Here is a 22,256-nt window from a genome sequence, read left to right as displayed (position 1 = left end):
CATCCACAGGCAGAGATTTCAGCTTGACAGAAAAGCAGTTGCCGCTGCTCAACAGCCAAGGGCCAAAGGGCAGCTTTACCCACAATTCAATGTACTTATGATGAAAGAATCAAACGCGGCAAGTCACAGAAGCAGAGTAAAATTAGCTCTAGGTGACCAATAGAGCACACGTACGCAAATTCACACAAAGTCTGCTCATGCAGGCAGACAGCCAGGCCTCGCCTGAGAGCAGAGAGGTGAGAGTGATTTGAATAATGAATGAAGGTGGCAGGCTTAGAGTTCTGCTATAATGAGAGAGGAACTGTACGTTTCAGACAGCTGGAGAACAGCTCAGGTGTCTGTATTCGAAGCACGCCAAGAGGCATTAGTGCTGTTCACACAGGACGTGTTCTTGTGTTCCATATGTGCTATTTATTGCTATTTCACTTGTAGATCTACATAAACTTGCATTATATGGTCTTGCTAATTTTTCAGCATCCTATACAACAAGTGCAGTTTTTCTAAAAGTAGTAAAGTTAGAAAGGAGTTCCACTATTACATCCACTAGTATTACATAAATAATCTGACAATAAATATAATTTTAAAAATGTGGATAAAAAAAAATATTTTTTGAATTTTGAGTTTTTAAAGCTTGGAAATTGTATTTTTTTTTTTATTGTTTTTTAATTATTTAATTTACAAATTACGATTAGATATAGTTTTTAATTCTTAGATTTTAAAGATTCTATTTAATTAACAGAAGATAGCCCCCCATTTTAGGAATACAAAAAAAATTTTTTTTTTTTTTTTTTAGATTTACTATTAAGAGTATTTTTTTTTTATTGTTTAATATTTTGACATAAAACATTTTTTGCGGCTTGCTAGCAAACATGATTTTCATCAATTTTCCCTGAAAATCATGATTTCTCAAACACAAGAGATAGAAACATTGCTTTATTCACATATCTTTGCAATATTCATTTTTTTTCTCTTAGATGGAAACATAGCTTAGCAATTGTGTACACAGAAGTTAAACTTCCCATGAACGTGTCTTCTGTTCAATTGTGTCACGCTCCAGATGTTTATCGCGTGAACATGTCCAGCTTTCAGTGACCAGTCCAGCATACTTACACAAAAGTCATGCTATTATAATGATTTTCCTATTACAGCACACTCTTCATCCTACTAGAATATTTCAGTAGACGTATTATAGTATGATTAGCACTCTAGAGCATTAGCAGCAGATTTATAATATCATTACTTGCTTCATTACTAAGTACAACATTAAAGTCTGCAGAGGATAAAATTACAGTAACAGGAAGGAATGTGGTGAGCTTACCAAGGAGATGGAAAAATTTGTTATAAGCCAAAAAAAGCTCATTTATTCCATTATCATCAACCATGTCTTAGTGCTGGCAATCCAAGGTGTTTACATTACATGTACAGCTGGTATTGTGATGCATTCTGAGATAAGGTGGACAGCATATTGAGGCCAGACTATATATAAACGTAACATGCAATCCTTAAAACAATGTTGGCGTCACTGATATGCTAACGACATCTGTGAACACTCACTTTTGAGCTGACTGGCGGCGTGCTGAAGACCCATGCGAGGTGGTAGGGTGCTGTGGTAGGGCAGGGTGCTACTGAACAGGATGTCATTGGGCACGGCCTGGTCCAGCATGGAGCTACGAGAGCTAGCTAAGGACAGCGCCCTCCGGTGGCTGCTGCACAAGCTCTCGTCTGAGAGCGTCCGGTACAGGGAGCGGCGTGGAGACTGACCGACAAGTGGTATCTGAAGTAACACAAAAAGCAGAGATAGAGGAGAAGGAAAGAGATGGATGGGATAGAAATAGAAGACGACGGGTAACAGGAAGACAAAGAGAAAGCAGAGAGACAGAGTGGGAGAGGGGGAAGCAAAGATATTATTCATCAGAATATGATTATGTGAAAGGCTCTGCAATATTGTTAATAAAACAGCCATGGCAATATAGCACATATCACTTAATTGAATTGTGGGAGAGAGGTGGGGGGTGGAGAGCAGGAGGAGGGTGAGCTAAGGGAACATGAGACTCAGCTGGGGACCAATCAGCAGTCGGAGTGAGTGACTGTGGGTCTGTAAGTCAGACCTATTAGAGTCATGGCGCTCTCATCAATAATGCAGGCGCGTTGGACACGGTCCTCACGGGGGGTCTACGGGCGGGGGGAGGGGCTCAAACAGACAATTAGAAACATGAACGTGACAGAGGAGCAGAACTCAGAGATGGGCTGCTTATAACAGCCTTCAGGAATAAGAAAAAAATGAATACTACACTGCAGTATTAATGCTTGTGCAGAGTGAGACCACTTACAACACTGAACTATGGATTCCTATTTTATTAAATGTCGTAACAACAACAACAATAATATAAAACAATAATATCACTTATTATAATCTAATTTCATCTAATGTCACTGGAATATATTATTTCTATTAACAATTTCTATTCAATTAACAATTTTTATTATCATCATCAACATTATTATTAGCATTAGTATTATCACCAAGTCTTCTAAGATAACTGGAAAATACATCATCATCATCAATAACAACAAAATTTTTCCAGTTAACTTAAATGAGAATAATCATTTTTATATGATAATAATGACAATAAAATCATAATAAGTACATCATCAACAACAACAACAGCAGGAACAATATCAATGCTAATAACATTATTATTATCAATAAAAAAAATTTTTCCAGTTAACTTAATAATAATAATAATAATAATATTTTCCCATAGTTAAAGTAGTAATACTTATAATTCATAATAATTAATAACAAAATGTATTGTTAATAAAAATGCATTAACTAATGTTAAAGAATTACAGTAGTGGGTCATCTAGGAATTTCATCATTTGGATTTTGTTTCAAATGAACACTTGTGTACGTATGCATTATGCCTTTGGCTTTCTCACTGGGGGGTTTGTGAGGCATTATTCTTTATAAAGCTGCTTTGAAACAATATGATTTGGGAAAAGTGCTATGCAAATGAAGCAAATTAAAGCTTACAGTGAGACTAACACACACGTAGAGCGTGTGGGCATATGCAGCTTTATAATCCACACTGCTGTGAGCAGATCAGGTGAGCAAAATGACTGATTGTTGTGACCTCGTTTCCTTTAGACACTTCCATTAGTTAACCAAATGGTTGTTACCCAGACTGCTGACTGGTTAGTTGATTTGCTTGTCATTGTAACACACCAGTGAATAATCTATTTAGTGCAAAACATGTTTAAAATGTATAATTCCTTTGTTTTTCAGTGTTGCTTTAACATGTCCACACAACTTGCTCACTGCATTACTCAACCTCCAGGGCTCAGCTCTACACTCACCTTGCTTCGACCTGCCTGCCCCGGGGGACTGTCGGGCAGAAGCATCCTGAGAAAGGCCTCCTTAGAGAGCGTCTGGAGCTTCTCACCAGCACTGTTAACCACCTGGGATGGGTCTCTCAAATAGAGCCCCCTGAGAGAGAGCCACAGAGACACACAGACAAAGGAGGAGAGGAAGCACAAAAGAAAATGAAACAGATTAGACAAAAAAAAAAAAAATTAGCAGCAGGTTTTGCTGTAGTATCAATCTAAAGTGAACTGTGCCTCCTCTCTAAGTGTTGCTGTAGATTTGGGTTTCTCTTTGTAAAGGTGCTACAGACAAAACATTCCAAGGACTACAAGGATGCAGTTACATTAGTGATGAAACAGAGGATTATGGGCCATTGAGTAAGGAATAGCCTCCACACAGTCATGATGTGACTAATCAGGGAACAAATCAAAACAGATCATTGACTCGTGGTCTGAAAGGAATAATTCACCCAAAAATGAAAATTTGTCATAGTTTACTCACACTCCTGTTGTTTCAAACTCACATAATTAATTCTTAGTGAATTTTTAAACCATATCCTGGTCGGGCCATTTTTAATATAACAAAAGTCAATCAGGACTAGGACTGTCAAGTTTCTAAATTCTTGAAAAAAAAAAAAAAAATCATAAAGGTTCACAACATTTCTTGTCTTTTGATGCCATACAAAAGCTTTATGTGAGGACCATACCAAAATCTAATATTTTGACTCTCCCCAGCAGAGTAACAAAGTCTGATTCATGAATAAATCTGTCTTTTGAGTAAAATCTTTTTAATGAATCACTTGATGTAGCTCACAAAACAGGTCTGAATTCTTTGTTTGACTTACTGTCTAAATAACAAGTTGCAGCTCACTAAAGGGGAAGATTATCAGTGAATAATGACCTAAATGGATTGTTCTTCACATAAAACTATCACATGACTCAAATAAAAAGTGTGAATGTGCCGGTTTTATGACACTTTTATATTGCTTTTGCATTATTTGTTTCGAAGCTTGAAAGCTCTAGTCCAATTTATTGTATTTTTAAGGAAACCATTATTTAAATAGTCAGCATTATTTAAAATCTCTCATTTTGTGTTTTACAGAAGAAAAAAGTCATAAAGGTTTGGAATGGCATGAGGGTGTGTAAACGATAACGAAATGTTTATTTTGTGTGTGAACAGTCCCTTTAAGGGTATAGAGAGTGCCATTTTTCCAGGACAAGAGGGAAGGAACAACACAGTGAACAATTCAGGGTCAGGTAATGATTCAGCTACCTTGATTTCCTCAACAGTGTCTTTAGGAGTAAAGACAACAAAGCCTCTGACTGACTGAGGCAGCAACAAAGAGGGGAAAAAATGATTACACAGAGCTTTAAATCGATTTTGTTTTTAAACCTGGCACAAGCGAAATATGAATTTCCATCAAATATTGTTTGCATCAGGAAAACGTCAGCATCCGCTGGTGAGCTTGTCAATCAAATCAAGTCTCTGCTTTATTCACCAGAGAAACATTTATCAGGCCTTCAGTCTGATAATGTGAAGTGGCAGGTGTCAAGTAGATACTGTCTGGATTCTGTTCGATGGAGGTTACATAATATGTCTGTTGACATCGATCATCTCTGAGATGCTGCCAGCAAGAGATGTGTAACTGACCTAAAAGGTTTTCCGAATGTCACTGCTATGCAGAGGTACTAGTCAATGCATTTGTTAAACAAAAAAAGCAACATGATTTAATCTCACTATGAACTCTTTTCTAGCTCCAATGTTACATAAGATACATAAAACATTAAGTGCTACTTACCTGAAGTCTCTAGCTTGCCCTTGCTCCTCCAGTAAGTGGTCATTTTCTCCTTTCTTCCAGCCAGACAAATACTTCTCGCCATGTGACTGGCAGCTAAGTGAATGCTTTTCCCGCCCTCCAATTGGAGTTGTGTCCGTAGGAGAGATAATGTAGATTTTCGAGGGCTCAGTTGAGTTGGAGTTCTTCAAACAGCGTTCAGAGGGGCTTCCAGAATGACGAGAACCACTGGGGAAAAGGGGACCAAAATGAAACCAATAGCTGATCAAATAACTAATTTATCAAATAATAGTGATGTCTGTCTTAGTAAGAACCATTAATTATCAGGTTTTAAGAGCATTCGTGTCAAGGCAAGAACATGGGGAAAAGTAATAATGACTGCTGAAACAGCAATAAATGGTACAGCTGCTTCCAATCTGACTCCTTCACAGCTAGTGTTATTTTAGTATTATTTCTAAACTATTACAGTAATTATTAATTTTTGGAATTTTTAATACTTTAATTTTTATTTCAGTTTTAGCTGTAGTAATTTACTCAACTTCAACTTATTTCAGTTAGCTGCCAAGGCAACATTTGTTAATTTCAAAAGTTTTTTTTTTTTTTATCTAATATTTCTGTTATATTTTAGCATTATTTCAATTGCTGAAAAATGATTATGAATAGTTTTAGTTAACAATAACAACACTGTGCACAACAAGATACTTCTGCTGTGTTGTTAAACCAACTCCACAGAACAGGAGTCCAACTTAAAAAAAAAAAAATGTGGTGGATTTGTAACAACAAAGCTGAATAGAGAAATACCTTTTCATTGTATAACTGACATAAGTTGATCCACGAGAACAAGACATGATGTTTGCTCTTCTTTGAAAGCATTATATATCAGGATAGAATGTTAACAAGCATAAGATCTTAGCTTTCATTGTTTTTACTTCAGGCAACTGAATCAGGCAACTATAACACTCATTATATTTTCTGATATTTGTTAATATTTGTCCCTTAAATATGTTACTGCCAGGATAGAAGGCGGCGGCCTGTGTAATTATGGATGTCAGTCTAAAAGTGTGCAGTTGCAGAAAATGAAAGCAAAAAATGAAAGAACTAGGCAAATGCTGAATGAGTAGTCAAGTATGATCCAAACATTTTCCAGAAATCTATAATAATTTTTCGCTCTCCTTCTCATCTCACCTAGAAAGAGAAGAGATCTCACTCAAATCTCCGGTGCTGCCATCTGTGGTATGACCGGTGGGTGTAGCAGGAACATATCCTTGTGACAGGAACATCTTTGCCCTTCCTTCATCTGTCTCGGCATCCTCATGGTATTCCAGAGGCCATGGGAGTCCCGTCTCAACCCTCCCACCCCTCATGACCATGCGTGAGGGTCCCACCCCAGTCAGGGGCAGGGCAGGAGGTGGAGGAGGCATGCAGGGTGCTGTATCTATGCCGCTGTCAGTAGATGCCCCCTTTATGTAGTTGAGACCCAGGGACTCTGAATCCATCGGGTCTCCAGAACCAAAATGTTTCTCGTCGCTGCCGCTAGAAGCATTACTGGAGAGGGTGTTGTTACTGGAGTGGCTGGAGCAATGACTGTGGCAGCTCTTCTCACGGGTCTGGAAAATCATGGATGATGACCGAGTGTTATGGTAGAAATAAAACAAAATACACTACAGTGAAAAAGTTTGGGGTTGGTAAGACTTGTAATGTGTTTGAAAGAAGTCTATGCTCAATAGGGCTGCATTTATTATATCAGAAATACACTTCGAAAATGTTTCAAAGTCGTGAATAAAACCAAGATCACTGGAGCAAGTTTTATAAGAAAATACCATTTCAAACTTTCTAATAATTTCACATTTAATTCAATGTTTTACTTGTTGTTTCTTATTTGTGAAATTTACTAGCAAGTGAAAATTGTTTCAAAGTAAATCCTACACAATTTTTCATCAGGGTATTTTGAAATATATATTCAATTCACTGAATTTTCAATTTTTATGACCTGAACTAGGCAAGGCAAGCAAACCATTTTATCAAAACGCGACATATGTTAACTGTTTGGTGAACATATAGCCCAACAAAAATGGATGAAGGAAGACCCCCCCGAGCGCTGATGTGCATTTAGCAGAGCAATAACAGCAACAGATAGAAGAACCAGCACTGCACCATTACCACCTACTGTAACCAATCTCATGGTAAATGAATAATTGATTATTCTGTTAAATTGCATGGTCTAAATTTATGCCCTTTCAAATGAATGGAAAGTGGATGATTTTTAAACTTTAATGCATGGTTTGCTTTGAAAGATCTATGGTGCACTATTTCCAAATGTCCTCCCTGGCTAAAGGCAGTGTGGTCAATACACTACTGCAAAACACTGTCAGTTCTGTGAATCACGGAATGGAGGAATGGAGGGCTTTGCATAAGTAATATGAGATAAACATGACCCAAAAATTTACTTCTTGCTGTTAGCATCAACATAAACTGCAAGCAGCAAGGGTAGGGTGACCTTTTCGCGCTTGATAAATCAGGTGGATTTGTACTTAACCTGATGCACAAGCTCCTAATGTTGGATCTCTCTAGCACACGACACGAGAGAATGTACAGTGTCTTGTCCTTTAACTGGCGTCCAGTTTCTTACATCAATTCCCACAGGAAATGCACGACTGGATGTGACACTATGAGCCATCTGCCATAGATGCCAACCCCTCTTTACTCCAAACCAATGACTTCCCCTCCACAACTACCCAACCACACGGAGAAACGTGGTGCATTTGCAGCGCTGCCAACTACACGTTCCTGACTAATGAGGTCACTGCACCCGTCAGACACATATAAACACAGAAACACTTGCACCGACACATGCACACACTTAGCATATGTTCCTGTTGCTGTAGAGTACAAGACATTTACTGTATCTTAAAAGACATTCACGCTCCAATAACCAAAAGTTAATATGTAAACTAGGAAACTGAATCTGGAATGATGTAAACGTAGACAAGCGGAGTAATACAAATCCTAGCACTATAAAAAAAATATTCGTCCTATCCATTCAGAGGAATGGATGTAACAGTTTTATAGTTCAATTGACTGATCACTTACCCGAGGGAATTTACCAGGTGATTCTTTCGTCCCCTGTCTCTGTAGACCTCGGTTCAGGATCTTGGTGGATGGGATGTGCCACTTGGCTTCAGGAACACAAGGCGATCCTGGAAATCATGGATGTGATGTTACATGACATTGATTGGAACGCTGTGCATTTAAAACTTATTAGTTAATCTTAACCAAATGATTTACAGAAAAGATATGTCTCAAGTTATTTAATGCAGCTTGTTAAATTAAGTCAATTAAAGTGGGTAAATCAATTCTATAATTCATTAAAACTAATGTAGTTTAATCTGCGTTGGTGCTTGAGAAAAACAATGCTTCCGTACCGGCAGATCGTGTCCTCTCCAGCTTGTGCTCTATATCCCTGTGCCCATCTGCCTCTGTTTCTTCTGGTTGGTCGTTAAGGGCAGGTGATTGTAATCTATTGGAAAAATAGATTACATAGAATTAAATAGAATTCATTAGTGATATTTCGATTTTACTACCCAAGGATGTTGTATATGCCTCATGAATGCATTTCATATGGAGAGTAAATGTGGCTCATTGTCTTAAAGGGGTCATATTATAAAAATAAAATTTTCCTTGATCATTTGAGGTACGAAAAATATATGAAAAAATTTCTAATTTTGCAATTCTACATTGCAAAGTATGGCAACACATTCACATGTGAACAATGACGATTTATTGGTCAGCAAATTTTATTCATTCTGTCTCATTCAGTGTTTTAATTAATGAGGAAGATAAATACTTAAATACCAGAAGAGTATCAATAAGAACAATAGAAGTAAAAATGGCTGTGATTTGTTTTTGCAAAGTCTCTGATCTCTGAATAGACCTCCTATTGTTGTGCGTCTGTCTGTGAATGAACAGCGGATGTTCACATAGCTGGTCGTGAAATATTAGCTCATTCTGGATATGATAGAAAAGAGGAAATTAAATTTACACTCCAGTATCACTTCACTTGACTTAATCTTCTATTCTAATTCTGTTTGCACCAAAGCTTTGCACCAAATCTCATATGATTAGACTCTTGTGATAACCTCTAAACCTGCTGAGCTCTTTGATTTCTGAGTAACAAGGCTGCTTCGAACAGAAACTCATTACCCATCATAACTAGCTTTCTGGGCCCATGTGCCGCAGGGACCGGGGTCACTGGAGGTTGATTGGTTACTGGGAGAACTGCAGTAGTGCTGTCCGGGATTTCCAGATGGACTCTGAACCATCTCGAAGTCCTGCAACACCCTGCAATGAGCAAACACAGGGTAGAAGCTCATTAATCAAAGCTCTGGTGGCAAAAGCAATGAGAGCGCTGTAGCAAAACTCATTCATATTCCGGACTGGAGGGAGGAAACACTGTCAAAAAAAAAAAGTGGTGGAGCAGATTCTATTCATAGCAGGACCCCGTGTCTCTAGGGCTGGGGAACGTCTGCGCATTCCAGGGGGGAAATAAGAGAAACATACTCCAGGAAGGAATGACAGTCCATGTGCAACACGGATCCCAGCAGAGGACGAGATGACAGCCTGGGTGAAGAGGCCGCAAAGGTGTGTGCGTTTCAGACAAGGTGAAGACACAAGCATGCAACACACAGTCACTCAATTGCACAAGACGACACGCATTATAAAGAGATCCCAATTCTACAAGTTCCCAATTAGCTCACCCTGAAAGGCGTCTCCTGAGAAATACGAAAGCATGAATCAATGCCACACCAGACTAGAACATAATCATTCTGAACTTTTTTCCTTCCTCTAATCCACAGAGTGGCATGTATCATCCTTAATAGCCTCTATATGCTCCCTTTTGGGCTTTCCCAGTGGAAATGTCAGCAGAGATGTGTCTGGATAATCAAACATCACCGTTATGAATCATTGTTTCTTAAAGTTCCTGTTGCTGAGCCCGATAAAAAAAACAGGTGTTGCTTTTTGTTAACTGTCCTGACACACTGACATTGGCGACCCAATACAGAATAGCTTGTACTGAGATTATACTGAAAATACTGTATTTTCTCTTAGGCTCAACATTTGGACTCCATTCAAATGTATTTAGGACAAATATTTTTGGGTGAATGTGCCAAAAATGTCACATCATAGCAAAAACATTAGCCATATTCTCTCTATACATATATTAATAATATATTATTGAAATTTTATGTTTCATATAGAAGCAACATTTGTGAGGCAGAATTGTAAGTATGTATATGAAGGTTTTACTGAATTTAATTTATTTAATTTGAATAATATATGAAGTCTGGTTAAAAAAACAAACAAACAGGATTCATAAATTACTATAGTAATCATAATTAGATTTTTCTGCATTAAGGAGATTTGGAGGGTGGGGGTGGGAGGGGGGGTGCTTAACTAATATAACTGTACTTAATACAGTAAGTGAACATTAAAAATTAAATGAAGAACAGACCAAACTTAATTTAGGTTTGAAGTGAAACGTGATCTGGACATTTCCAAAGCCAGTCCACTATTTACAAAGATAATATGACATCATTTAATCAATTTTCATTAAGTAATATGAGCCAGAAAAATGTTTGTCCTTGTATCTGACTTCAGGCATTTTTGCTTTAGCTGTTCATGTAAAATATGTAATGAAAGTATTTCCTTACATAATCATGAGAGTTGGATCACAATTAGGGATGCATGATAAATATCGGCACGATATTAATGCGCATCTCGTCAGTAAAGCTGGTTCTGTAATCAGCGGTAAATCTCTACACATGCGTGCTTTCACGTGGAGCAGCATTTACTACACAGAGCCATTGTTTACTGACAAGCTGCGCAAAACCACAATCATATTTTGCGGAGCTTGTCAGTGAACAGCGGCTCTGTGTAGTAAATGATGCGCATCATGCTGATATTTATTGTGCATCTCTAATCACAATATGATACACGATTGAAATTATACTGTAGGGGTATACTGTATGAGTAGGAAAGAGCAGCTTATGTGTTTTGAATGACATAGTCACATATCTCTAACCTGGATCCATCCTGGTACTTCTTATCAAAAGAAGTGCTACGCGAAATGGCAGCTTGGGCGTAGTGGAACATCTGTTGGCTCGGGGAGGGTCGATCTGGACCCTGAGTGGGAGAAACACGAGACAGCGGCAGCCCCTGGGGAACGTGACTCATCCTGTGCCAACCAGGCCCGGGACCAACAGTCTTGTACTCCATGTAGGGGACACGATACAGTTCTGAGGCACCTCTGAAAAACACAGAAAGGAGAATTACAACGGGTTTTTAGAGTTGCTACAATGTTTTTTGGAAATGTATGAAAGTAACACCACCATATTTATACAGTAAATACTATACCATTCAAAAGCTTTTGAAAGAAGTCTCTTCAAGGCTGAATTCATTTGATCAAAAATACAGTAAAATCACTAACATTGTTAAATATTACAATTTACAATAAATCATTCTAATGTGCTAATTATTTTGTGGAAACAGTGCTACATTTTTAAAGATTCCTTTGATAAATAGAAAGTTGAAAAGAACACCATTTATTAGAAAAATCTTTTGTAATGTCTCTACTGTTACTTTTGATCAATTTAATGCATCCTTGATGCATTAATAATCATTCTATATCATGTTGTATGTTAATTTACTACTGTATTTCCATTTAATACCATCACAGTTCTTTTTTACAAGGGGCTTGTTAGTTAAAATCAGCCCAACATTTTATTGTTGATGACTTAGGTGACCAAGTTTGTTATTTAGTGACTCATTTTGAACATGGAGAACAGTCATAAACTGATTTGTGTTTTTAGGTTGAATCACATTAACTTTTCTCCGATAATCGATGCAGCATGACATATATCCAGTATTACTGGCATCATTAGCTGATTTCTCAGATACTGTATGAAGGATGTAAGTGCTTTGTGATAGCAACCACAATGTTGTTTCATGTTGCCTACATGAGCTAACCCAGTGTTTATCTTCACTTAGAAACAACTTGCATTATTGATTATTATTACAGCTGAGTTACAGGTCAGAACCCCGCCTCCCACCCCCAACAGCATGATTGCTTCCTTCACGCTTCTGAGCTGACTGGATAACTTCCGGCTGTTGACATTTATCTACACATACAGAGGATGTCCAAAGGTTTGAGAAAACAGTCAAAAATATGGAGTTCAAAAACAAGTTAAACCAGGGAACTTTTAGGATTCGGAGTCATTTAAAGCAAATTTATTAAATTAATCATGTTACCAGATGTTACCAAATACTAATACATACTAATTTTTCGAATTTAAATTTTCACTCAAAATGTTATTCTAATAACATTTGTAATAAAAAAAAAAAAGTGTATTAAATGAGAAAAATGCAAAATAGGAGCATTTTTACCAGTCGTCTCAGGCTTTTGGACCCCACTGTACATAATTGTGAGCTGTATTTAGAGCCAGGCTATTTCTATGAATCCATTCCAATTTATTAATCTGGATTATTTTTCTAGTCAGTCTAGTCAGCTAGTGAAATACAAAATTTAGCGTCAAGGGAAGATCTTGTAAGTGAACTTGGCAGAATGTATTAAATGATAATCACTGCAGAGCTGTTTGGCAAGAAAAAAGACACATCCACAAATGAGATGACAAATGGTATCAGATAAATGATGTACTGTATTTTGCTGTGATTATCTGTGGCGTGTGTTATTAGAGAGGGAGAAACCAAAAGAACAAACAGAAGATTAACACAAGTCCAGCACACGCCAGCAGGATTCACTGATGGCTAATGATGCGTTTCCGATCTAAAACACTCTGTTCCGACCACATGCACCAAACTACTTCTGAAACGAGTATCTCTGGTGATCTCCTTGAATGGAAAGCTGGAACCAGCTCGGGCTCTCAAGACAGATTCTCACAGCCTCTACAATGAGATACAGTACTTCAAAAAGTACTTCAATGAAGAACAACACACTCTTAGACTCTCACACACAAATTCCTGGAATTGAGAAATGTCTTACAAACAGAGTGTTGTGAATGAAAAAAATACGCCTAGTCATTTCAAATTCAAGACATCTCTAAAGACTGCAGACTTTAAGACTAGATTTGATGTAGATTTTTACAGAAATAGGAGTTTTGCTGGTGGTTTGAGTGGTTTTAATGCATTACTATGCAGTTGCTGAGGTGCTACAAGTAGCTTTAGTGTGTTGCTATGTTGTTGCTAAGGTGCTACAATTAGTTTTAGTCCATTGCCTTGCACTCAAAAGGGTATTACAAGTTTAAAACAAATGTTTTTGTTAAATGCTATCCAGTTGGAACAGTACTTTTAAACTCACTGCTGTAACCAAATACAACACTGACTTGTCCGGGCATGCTTCAGTTAACTATTGTTCTCTAAAAACGACTTGCCCAAGATACATATATATAACGCAGTTAAGGCTAACATGAAATTCAAGCAATCCTCTACAAATTTATGTTTACAAAAAGCACCGAGTGCTTGATATCTCCGGCTTTTATGCCTTGCAGGGAGGTGATAAATGTCAATCCAGTTATTGACAGTCTAGAGGGCCACTTTAATCTCTGCCTTCAGATGTTCTTGGTAAAGCCCTCGGCTCTTTTCTGAAATGAGCAAACAGAACATGAGGCACGTGTTCAACAAAGTTCGACAGGGTTTTGGGTCACTTTCTATTCCATGATGGTTTGCTGTAAGTGGTTTCTTTCATGTAAAGGCTTTAAAAAAAACAAAACCAAAACATGAGCGGACTATGATCATATCATTCACAGATTATCTCAAGAGGATTAATCTTCTCATCTTCTCTGTAACCCACGAGAAACTGGTGTGGCCCATCTGTCCATGAGTTACATTTAATAAAGGATAAAGGTTCAATTTCGAGGGCTGTAAATGTGGCCACAGCATGACAAAGATATTCAGCAATACGAACACGAACATTTCTTCACATTTTATTATATTTTTCACATTTTAGCTTATCTGCTAATGTAAGATGGAAGACAAACTGTACCTTCTGGGGGTGCCATCCTCGTGTGGCTGTATGACCACCACCGTAACAGGTGTGGAGGTCCGCAAATATTCAATCATCTGCTCGTGAGTTAGAGTCCCAACAGCGACCTTGCAGATCTCCACCAAACGGCAGCCTGGGCGAAGTCCTGCCTGCCAGGCAAACCCGAATGGCTCCACATCGGCTACCACGCCTTCAAAGTTGACATGGAAGCCCAGCTGGCCCAGGGCATTTCTGCGCAGGATCATCTCTAGCGCCTCACAACCCCTGGTGACCATCTGTAGGACAATTGTAGAAACTTTCACCATCTGAAAAAGGGCGTTTTGTCACCTCAGTGACTTAAGATAAAATCTGTGCTGTGATAATGGGCAGAAGGTCCTGCACATGTAAGCATGCAGATGTGTAAGCAGGTACGCAGAGATACAGATGATGGCTGAAGCCAGGTCTCTCTAGGATGAAATTAACCGATGTCAAACCAACATGGGAGAACACAACAGACTGATTGTCTCATGAAAAACACATTCCTACAACCCAAACTGACAACCTGGGACCGGATTCACCAAACCATTCTTCTAAATGCTGTTTTCTTCTTATTTTCTTATTTAGAACATTTTATATTCCCAAAAATACTTCTTAAAATGTTATTTTTCAAATTCTTGAAAAGCATTAAAAAAGAATTTCTTAAAGTTAGGATAAACTAACCCCCAAAGATGTTATGTGAAATATTTTTATTCTCCAAATTGTTGCAATTAAGCATTAAAACATAACAATAGCTACGTATATTACATATTACTACTACTAGGGATGTGCACAAGTTCTCTAAAGTGACACCAATAATTGATAATGTAAACAATCATTGCGTCATGTGACTGTGTTGAAAACAAAATTCATTAACAACTAGGGTTGCAAAAAAGGGGGAAAATGTCCAGTAAATTTGGAAACATTCCAGAAATGTTGGAAACTTAACAGGAATTTTGGGAATATTCCATGGATTTTTTTTTAAAGTTTCCGGAAATTTACTGGAAATTTTCTAACACTTTGCAACCCTAGTAACAACTCAACAAAAACACTGAAATAAAGTTAATTAGGGATTTTAATGTAAGCCTATAATCATAACATAATTCAGAAATACAGCCTCTGAGGTGAGCAGTGAGTTTTCAGAAAGAACGGCAATACAAACCAGATAATGCCAAAGCCTGCCATTTTTTTAAAGAAGTTCTTAAAAAAATATGTAAGAACTTCTTAGAAACTGTTTGGAATTTATCTTAAGAAATTTAAATTTAAGATTTTCCATGCATCTGACACCTGACTCCTAAAACAAACATGTTTTGGACATAGCTTAAACCTTCTGTATACATCTACTTGATCTTAAAATAAACAGTTTTAAGCAAACCTCGGGTAAGCTGATATTACTCTGACTTATACAAACAATAATTTTTATATGTTGAGTTCAACATATAAAAAGTCAGTCATACAGGTTTGTAACAAAATGAGGGTGAATAAGTAATGAACAAATTTTAATTTTGCTTATTTCAAGAAAAACATGCTGATGGTCTGCTACACAAATGCTATGATGATGACAGCAAACCACCCAATGCAATAAACACATTTAACAGCATGTTTAAGAGTCAAAGAACAGTATTTTACAAGCTGTCAAATCTCACAAAGAGAATGGACCACACATGCTGACTGGGTTCATCAACTTAAACAGCAGTACACCCATTTAACCCTCCACTGCACTGTAAAAAGTGTGACTCTCTATGTCTGGACCAGCTGAGCATGAATGGGCAGCAATAAACCAAGAAGCGGAACTAATATGGTTTTATTAAGGAGTGTGTTGATGTATGTATTTATCCCAGAGTGAATAGAGTGAACGTTCTGGCAAGCTTAAGGTAAAATAAGGTAGTGTAATCTGTTCCAGCATGGTCTTTCTACCTTTCTAATGCTAATACACTGACCCTTGGCCCCTGATTGCAAAAGAAACTTGATCCTGTATACCAAAACAGCTCACTTATTCACAGTAAAAGGCAAGCTTGGTGTAAGCTTAAGCTTAGATTAAACTTGATCTTGGATTGGCTACTCATACCTCTAATCGCTGTACGACCTCTCGAACTTCCTCTGGGCATCCATCCTGCACGGAAAACACCACACAGTCGCCGCGCTCGTAAAAGAGCTTCACCCTGCCCACCATTGAGGACGAGCTCCAACCAATCACGTCCTTGCAGTAACAGTTGAAAACCACTTCCCGGGACGCTTCCTCAATGAGTACCACAAACTCTCGGGAGATGGCCAGCAAACAACCAATATCAGTGGACTGGCAATTGTCCCGGGCAACCACTGACCACGTGATGGCTCCTGCACTGTACAGATGAGCGTTGTTCCTTGGCCGGCTGCGCTCCTTCCTTTTGGCACCTAGGTTGATGAAGCTGAATTTTGCACCTGAGGCATCCACAGGCGTTGCAGTGGTGAAGTTCTCCACCAGATCTTTAAGGTATTCCTGGCGTGTACGCGTCGCCATGGCGCGGAACTTCTCAGACTTGTGGGCTGCGTTTTCGCCATTGATCACCTTAGCCAGCAGGAAGTCCCGGAATACAGCAGACTTTGGAAACATCACTCCCTTGGGTATGGGAGGTCCAAACACAGGCACATCTTTGGATCTGGCAACTGCAATGCTAATGAATAAAGAAATAACAATGAAATGAGTTTTAATCACTTGAAATATATGATGCTGTTTGAACTTTCTATTCATCAAAGAATCCTGAAAAATGTAATCACGGTTTCCACAAAGATATTAGGTATCATATTAGATATTCCACATAGATATTATATATTTTAATATAATTATTTTATATATCCTTTTTTGGGACATTAATCCAGTCAGCCTATAAATGGCTTACATCTATCTCCACATATTAAGCTGAGATAGTATAGGCCCCTGAAAGAAAAATACATAGAAAGAATTTCCGTTTGACTTCAACATTGACATCAATTCTGAAATCTTTCCACAGCAGTCTCTCACAGATCTGCTCAGAAGATGAGATGGGCAATTTTGCTTTGAGCCAGGTTCCAGCCTCCCTCAGCTCTCTGCAATGTTATGCTGAACAAGCTTAAGAGGTACACACTGAGTAAATAAGACTGGAAATTGAATTCCCTTCGATCTTATCCTTTAATCCTCCCTATCGTTCTGAGAGGTCAAACCTGACTGTCACCAAGCTGTTTGGAAAGCATCTTCATCCCCCCCGTCCAAACAAGATGAAATCTTCAATTTACAAAATTGGATTTATTCAGGGTGGGTTGGGTATGACTTTGCAAAAAAGAGTATTTATTCAAGCCTGTATAAGACATGTATAAACTAAACCACCAACTTTATTGTAAAACAGAAGCATTTACGTATTATTTTTGACAGTTTTTGACTAACTGAAATTTTTCATCTTACCTGTAACATACATGCTCTGTGCAAGGATTGTGAACTTTGACAATGATGAAGATATGTTGAAAGTGAGAGCGTATGTTTTGGGGTGTGAACGGAAAAGCTCCTGGTTCCTGGAAAATGATGGTAACGATGTCATTTCCAATGTGCCTTTTCCTCAGTAGGAATAGGGGAACAAATAATATGAAGAAAGTCATTATAGTGCATCTTTAACAAGAAACTAGTTACAGTTAATGACATACAATCAGAAACCTAAAGCAAAAATAAATTCAAACACACTATAAAACAGTGGAAATACATCACATGAGAAATAAAATAATATTAAATAAAATATAAAAAAAATCCAAGATTTTATTTTAATTTAAAATGGAAACATCCACGTGTAATTAACTAAAGTCAGTCAGTACCTACGGCATTCTGAATAAATAACTGTTTGTAAGAAAAATTAAGTAATGTGTAAATATTAGAAGACTTAAAGATCCTCAGACACTTTGATCTTCTGAAATATGGACAATACGATCACAGTGTATTAACATAATAAAGACATCTGTTTCCACATCTCTTTGAGAGAAGATGTGGGAAAACTCCTTTCTCATCTTTCTTACGTGTTCCTTTTCATCCACATCCTTCCCCTCACCCACACTTCCCTTTACTCAGCTCACTCAGAATGGTCAATAGCATAATATAATGTTCTACAAAAATGCAAGTGATATTCACATGTAAATGTAAAGGTTTAGCTGTAGTCTACTGTATATCCCTTGGGCTCATCTCTCTGTCACCAAAGGGAAAAAAGGGGATCAGAGGTGTACTGACTTTAAAAGCTCTTATTTCCCAAAATAATCCCTATCGGACCATGATCCAATGGACAGAAAACAACTAATCCCACAAATTAGCCAGACAGACCCACTCAAGGGCTCCTTTACTTCTCTTTCTACTCATTCTGTAAAAACAGCTTTCTTATAAAAGCACAAATCTCAATTTTATTATCCGACTGAGCTCAGTGTAGCCATGGGGATTTCAGGAAGTCAATGATGGAAAACTGTTACGGTGGTAAATTAATCTGCAGCAGACTCTATTAGGATTGTTCCGCCCATTGAAAAGTACAGCGGATGAAGGAAATAAATCTCTTTAAATTTGTTCCACCAAATAAATAAGAACAGTCTTTCACATTTTAACTGCATTGGAAAATGACAGATACCTAATTTATTATCCCTGATATGTCCCTGCTCTTCCCTTAAGACATAAAATCTGCCTTGTCTGAGCAACTGGTAAGGGAGCTTTTTTGTTTTTATAAGATGGGGCATTCAGATGGTTGCCATGACAACGTGGCCTGTCCGCTGAAGTGTTTACAATTAGCAGGATGCAGGACAATTGGTCTAGGTCCTGTGAGGTCTGTAAAGATGCACAGATCAAGACCAGCCACTTGAACAGAGAGCTGACGAGGGCTGAAAGAGTTCTGTGTAGACAGGCATGAGTAAGTGAACAGACCCGAATCTCATTCGCGCAGGTGCATGTTCAAGTGTGCATAAATCAGCAGGATGGCAGACATATCTTGGACTATCTGCTTTTTTGCTTGCAGTAAAAAATTATAATTGGACCTAACCACATGTTAAATATACCATTAAGTGAAAATGTTGTCAACAGTTACTTACACTACCACTCAAACTTTTGGAGTCTGATTTTTTTTTATTTTATATCTAATAAGATTTTTACAGTATAAACAGTTTACTATTTTAATATACTTTAAAATGTCATTTATTTCTGTGAGCAAAGCTGAATTTTCAGCAACCATTACTCCAGTCTTCAGTTTCACACAAACCTTCAGAAGTCATTCTAATACGCTGATTTTAATAGAAAATTCTAAAGATAGCATTCATTTTAAATATATATACGTTTACTGTCATTTTTGATCAAATTAATGTCCTTACTGAATAAAGGTATTCGTTTTTGACCACAAACTTTTGAATGGTAGTGTACTTTCAAGTAGTTCCAAACCTGTATGACTGCCTTCCATAAAATACAATTGAAGAAGATCATTTATTTCTTAAGTCATGTAATAGCTAACAGACCAGACATTTTATCAAAATGATTTCAAAATATGTTCTTTTGTGTTCCATAGAAAAAATAAAGTCACATGGGATTGAGTAAATTAAATGAGTAAATGAAAAGAATGGAGTAATTATGAAATGTGTCAGACTCACTTGTTGTTTGTTGTTGGGTGTGTAGGGCAGCATTGTAGAGACATGAAACATCAGTTCAAAGTCTTTATAGGTGGTGTAGAGAGAGTGAGTGCCAGTGGAGTCCGCTGCAGAAAAGATACAATTATATCACACACATCAGCATAAAGGCAGTAAATTGAAAAGACACATACACTGGTGATGAAATATAAAAATAGTCAGTTCAATACAAATTGCAAATGGCTCATCTGAACGAGCTGTGTTCAACTAAGTCTCTGCCTTTCTCACACAGAACAACCTCCTCAACCTCAACCAGTCTGGTTTCAGAAGTGGACATTCAACCTAGACTGCCTTGCTCTCAGTTGTTGAAGCCCTAAGACTGGCAAGAGCGGATTCCAAATCTTCATACTTGTGTTGCTGGATCTGTCCGCTGCTTTTAACACAGTTAACCACCAGATTATGGCTGTGCAATTAATCGCATTCGATTGTCATGCGCATCTCGTAAGTAAAGCCGGTCCCATGATTAGTAGTAAATCACCATCACCTGTTTTCAGATTGAGCGGCTTTCACTACACAGAGCCGTAGTTCACTGACAAGTAAAATAACCCTCATAATCTCAGATGAATTGCATTCGATATCGAACGCGATATCGCCTAGCTTGTCAGTGAACTACAGCTCTGTGTAGTGAAAGCCGCTCAATCTGAAAGCAGGTGATGGTGATTTAGTACTAATCACGGGACCGGCTTTACTGACAAGATGTGCATAACAATCGAATGCGATTAATTGCACAGCCCTACACCAGATCCTCCTGTCAACCCTATTGGCAAAGGGCATCTCAGGAACCACACTCCAGTGTTTGTAGTCTTATCTCTCAGATAGGTCCTTCAAGGTATCTTGGAGAGGTGAGGTGTCCAAGTCGCAACATCTAACTACTGGGGTGCCTCAGGGTTCTGTTCTTGGACCACTTTTCTTCTCTGTCTACACTAGGTTCTGTCATTCTGAAACATGGCTTTTCATATCACTGCTATGCTGATGACATTCAACTCTACCTCTCATTCCATCCTGATGATCAGAGGATAACTGCTCGCATCTCAGCTTGTCTAACAGACATTTCTCGCTGGATAAAGGACCATCACCTTCAACTCAACCTTGCCAAGACAGAACTGCTTGTGGTTTCATCAAACCCATTGTTTCATCACAATTTCACCATCCAGTTAGGCACATCAACCATAGCTCCTTCAAAAACAGCCAGAAACCTTGGAGTTATGATTGATGATCAGCTGACTTTCTCAGACCACATTGCTAAAAATGCTGTTCCTGCAGATTTGCTTTATTCAACATCAAGAAGATAAGGCCCTTTCTTACGGAACATGCTTCACAACTCCTTGTTCAAGCTCTTGTTATGTCCATGCTGGACTATTGCAATGCTCTCTTGGCAGGTCTTCCAGCCAGTTCTATCAAACCTTTACAATTAATCCAGAATGCGGCAGCAAGATTAATTATTAACAAGCCGAAAAGAATGCATGTCACACCTCTGTTTATCAATTTGCACTGGCTACCAATAGCTGCTCACATAAATTTCAAGGAATTAATGTTTGCCTACAAAACCACCACTGGCTCTGCACCCCTTTACCAATTCATTACTTCTGACTTGTGTGTCCTCTAGAAGCTTGCATTCTGCTAGTGAACGTCGCTTTATTGTGCCATCCCAAAGAGGCACAAAATCACTTTCACAGACTTTTAAATTAAATGTTCCCTCCTGGTGGAATGACCTGCCCAACTCAATCTGAGTCCTTAGCCATCTTCAAGAATTGGCTAAAACCACATCTCTTCCATCTTTATTTGACCCTCTAACTCTAGCACTCTCTATTCTAATTCTATTCTTTAAAAAAATGGCTCTTTTGGACTTGCACTCTATTTATTTACTAACAACTTGTTTTCTTAAAAAAAAAAAGAAACACTAGCTTCTCTAATCTTTTTGTATTCTATCTAGGTTTTCTTTTTTATTTATTATACAATTAACAAAAGCAAAAAATGCCTCTAACACTAGCTTGCACAATTATTTTCCTATTCCCTCTTTTTATTTTAATATTATTATTAGTTTTGTTTTTATTTATTATATGATTTAAAAAAAAACTTTACTATGTGTTCTGCATTAAGCTAACCGAGACTTGTTATAGCACTTCCATATCATTGCTCTTGTGTTGATTTTGATTGCTTTCATTGTCCTCATTTGTAAGTCGCTTTGGATAAAAACGTCTGCTAAATGACTAAATGTAAATGTAATCTGCACAGACTAAGAGATTATGAGAAACTGTCCAATGCCCTATATACACTGACTGAGAAAAATATGGTATTAACAAAACCCATTTCAGAAATGAACCTGAAGCTGCCAAGCAGCTTTCTGTCTTGTCAAAGACTCACAGCAGTGAAAGTGG

General features: G+C 37.8%; 1 protein-coding gene across 1 annotated transcript in view; it reads right to left on the bottom strand.

The window, feature by feature from the left end:
- The window catches only part of LOC109074686 (signal-induced proliferation-associated 1-like protein 2), a 65,540-nt gene that overhangs the window by 5,693 nt on the left and 37,591 nt on the right, over window positions 1-22,256 (bottom strand). Inside the window, exons 6-17 of the mRNA XM_042766594.1 lie at window positions 19,843-19,946; window positions 17,648-17,805; window positions 16,298-16,883; window positions 14,215-14,489; window positions 11,239-11,463; window positions 9,360-9,497; window positions 8,582-8,676; window positions 8,250-8,356; window positions 6,345-6,766; window positions 5,163-5,387; window positions 3,358-3,487; window positions 1,555-1,774 (exon numbers count right to left, since the gene is read on the bottom strand). Coding sequence (XP_042622528.1) covers window positions 1,555-1,774; window positions 3,358-3,487; window positions 5,163-5,387; window positions 6,345-6,766; window positions 8,250-8,356; window positions 8,582-8,676; window positions 9,360-9,497; window positions 11,239-11,463; window positions 14,215-14,489; window positions 16,298-16,883; window positions 17,648-17,805; window positions 19,843-19,946 — 2,685 coding nt within the window. The remainder of the gene's footprint in view (window positions 1-1,554; window positions 1,775-3,357; window positions 3,488-5,162; window positions 5,388-6,344; window positions 6,767-8,249; window positions 8,357-8,581; window positions 8,677-9,359; window positions 9,498-11,238; window positions 11,464-14,214; window positions 14,490-16,297; window positions 16,884-17,647; window positions 17,806-19,842; window positions 19,947-22,256) is intronic.

Source organism: Cyprinus carpio, chromosome A11, assembly GCF_018340385.1.
Source record: "Cyprinus carpio isolate SPL01 chromosome A11, ASM1834038v1, whole genome shotgun sequence".
Classification (NCBI taxonomy): domain Eukaryota; kingdom Metazoa; phylum Chordata; class Actinopteri; order Cypriniformes; family Cyprinidae; genus Cyprinus; species Cyprinus carpio.
The sequence above is the reverse complement of the archived record's forward strand: the minus strand, read 5'-3'. Positions and strand labels throughout refer to the sequence as shown.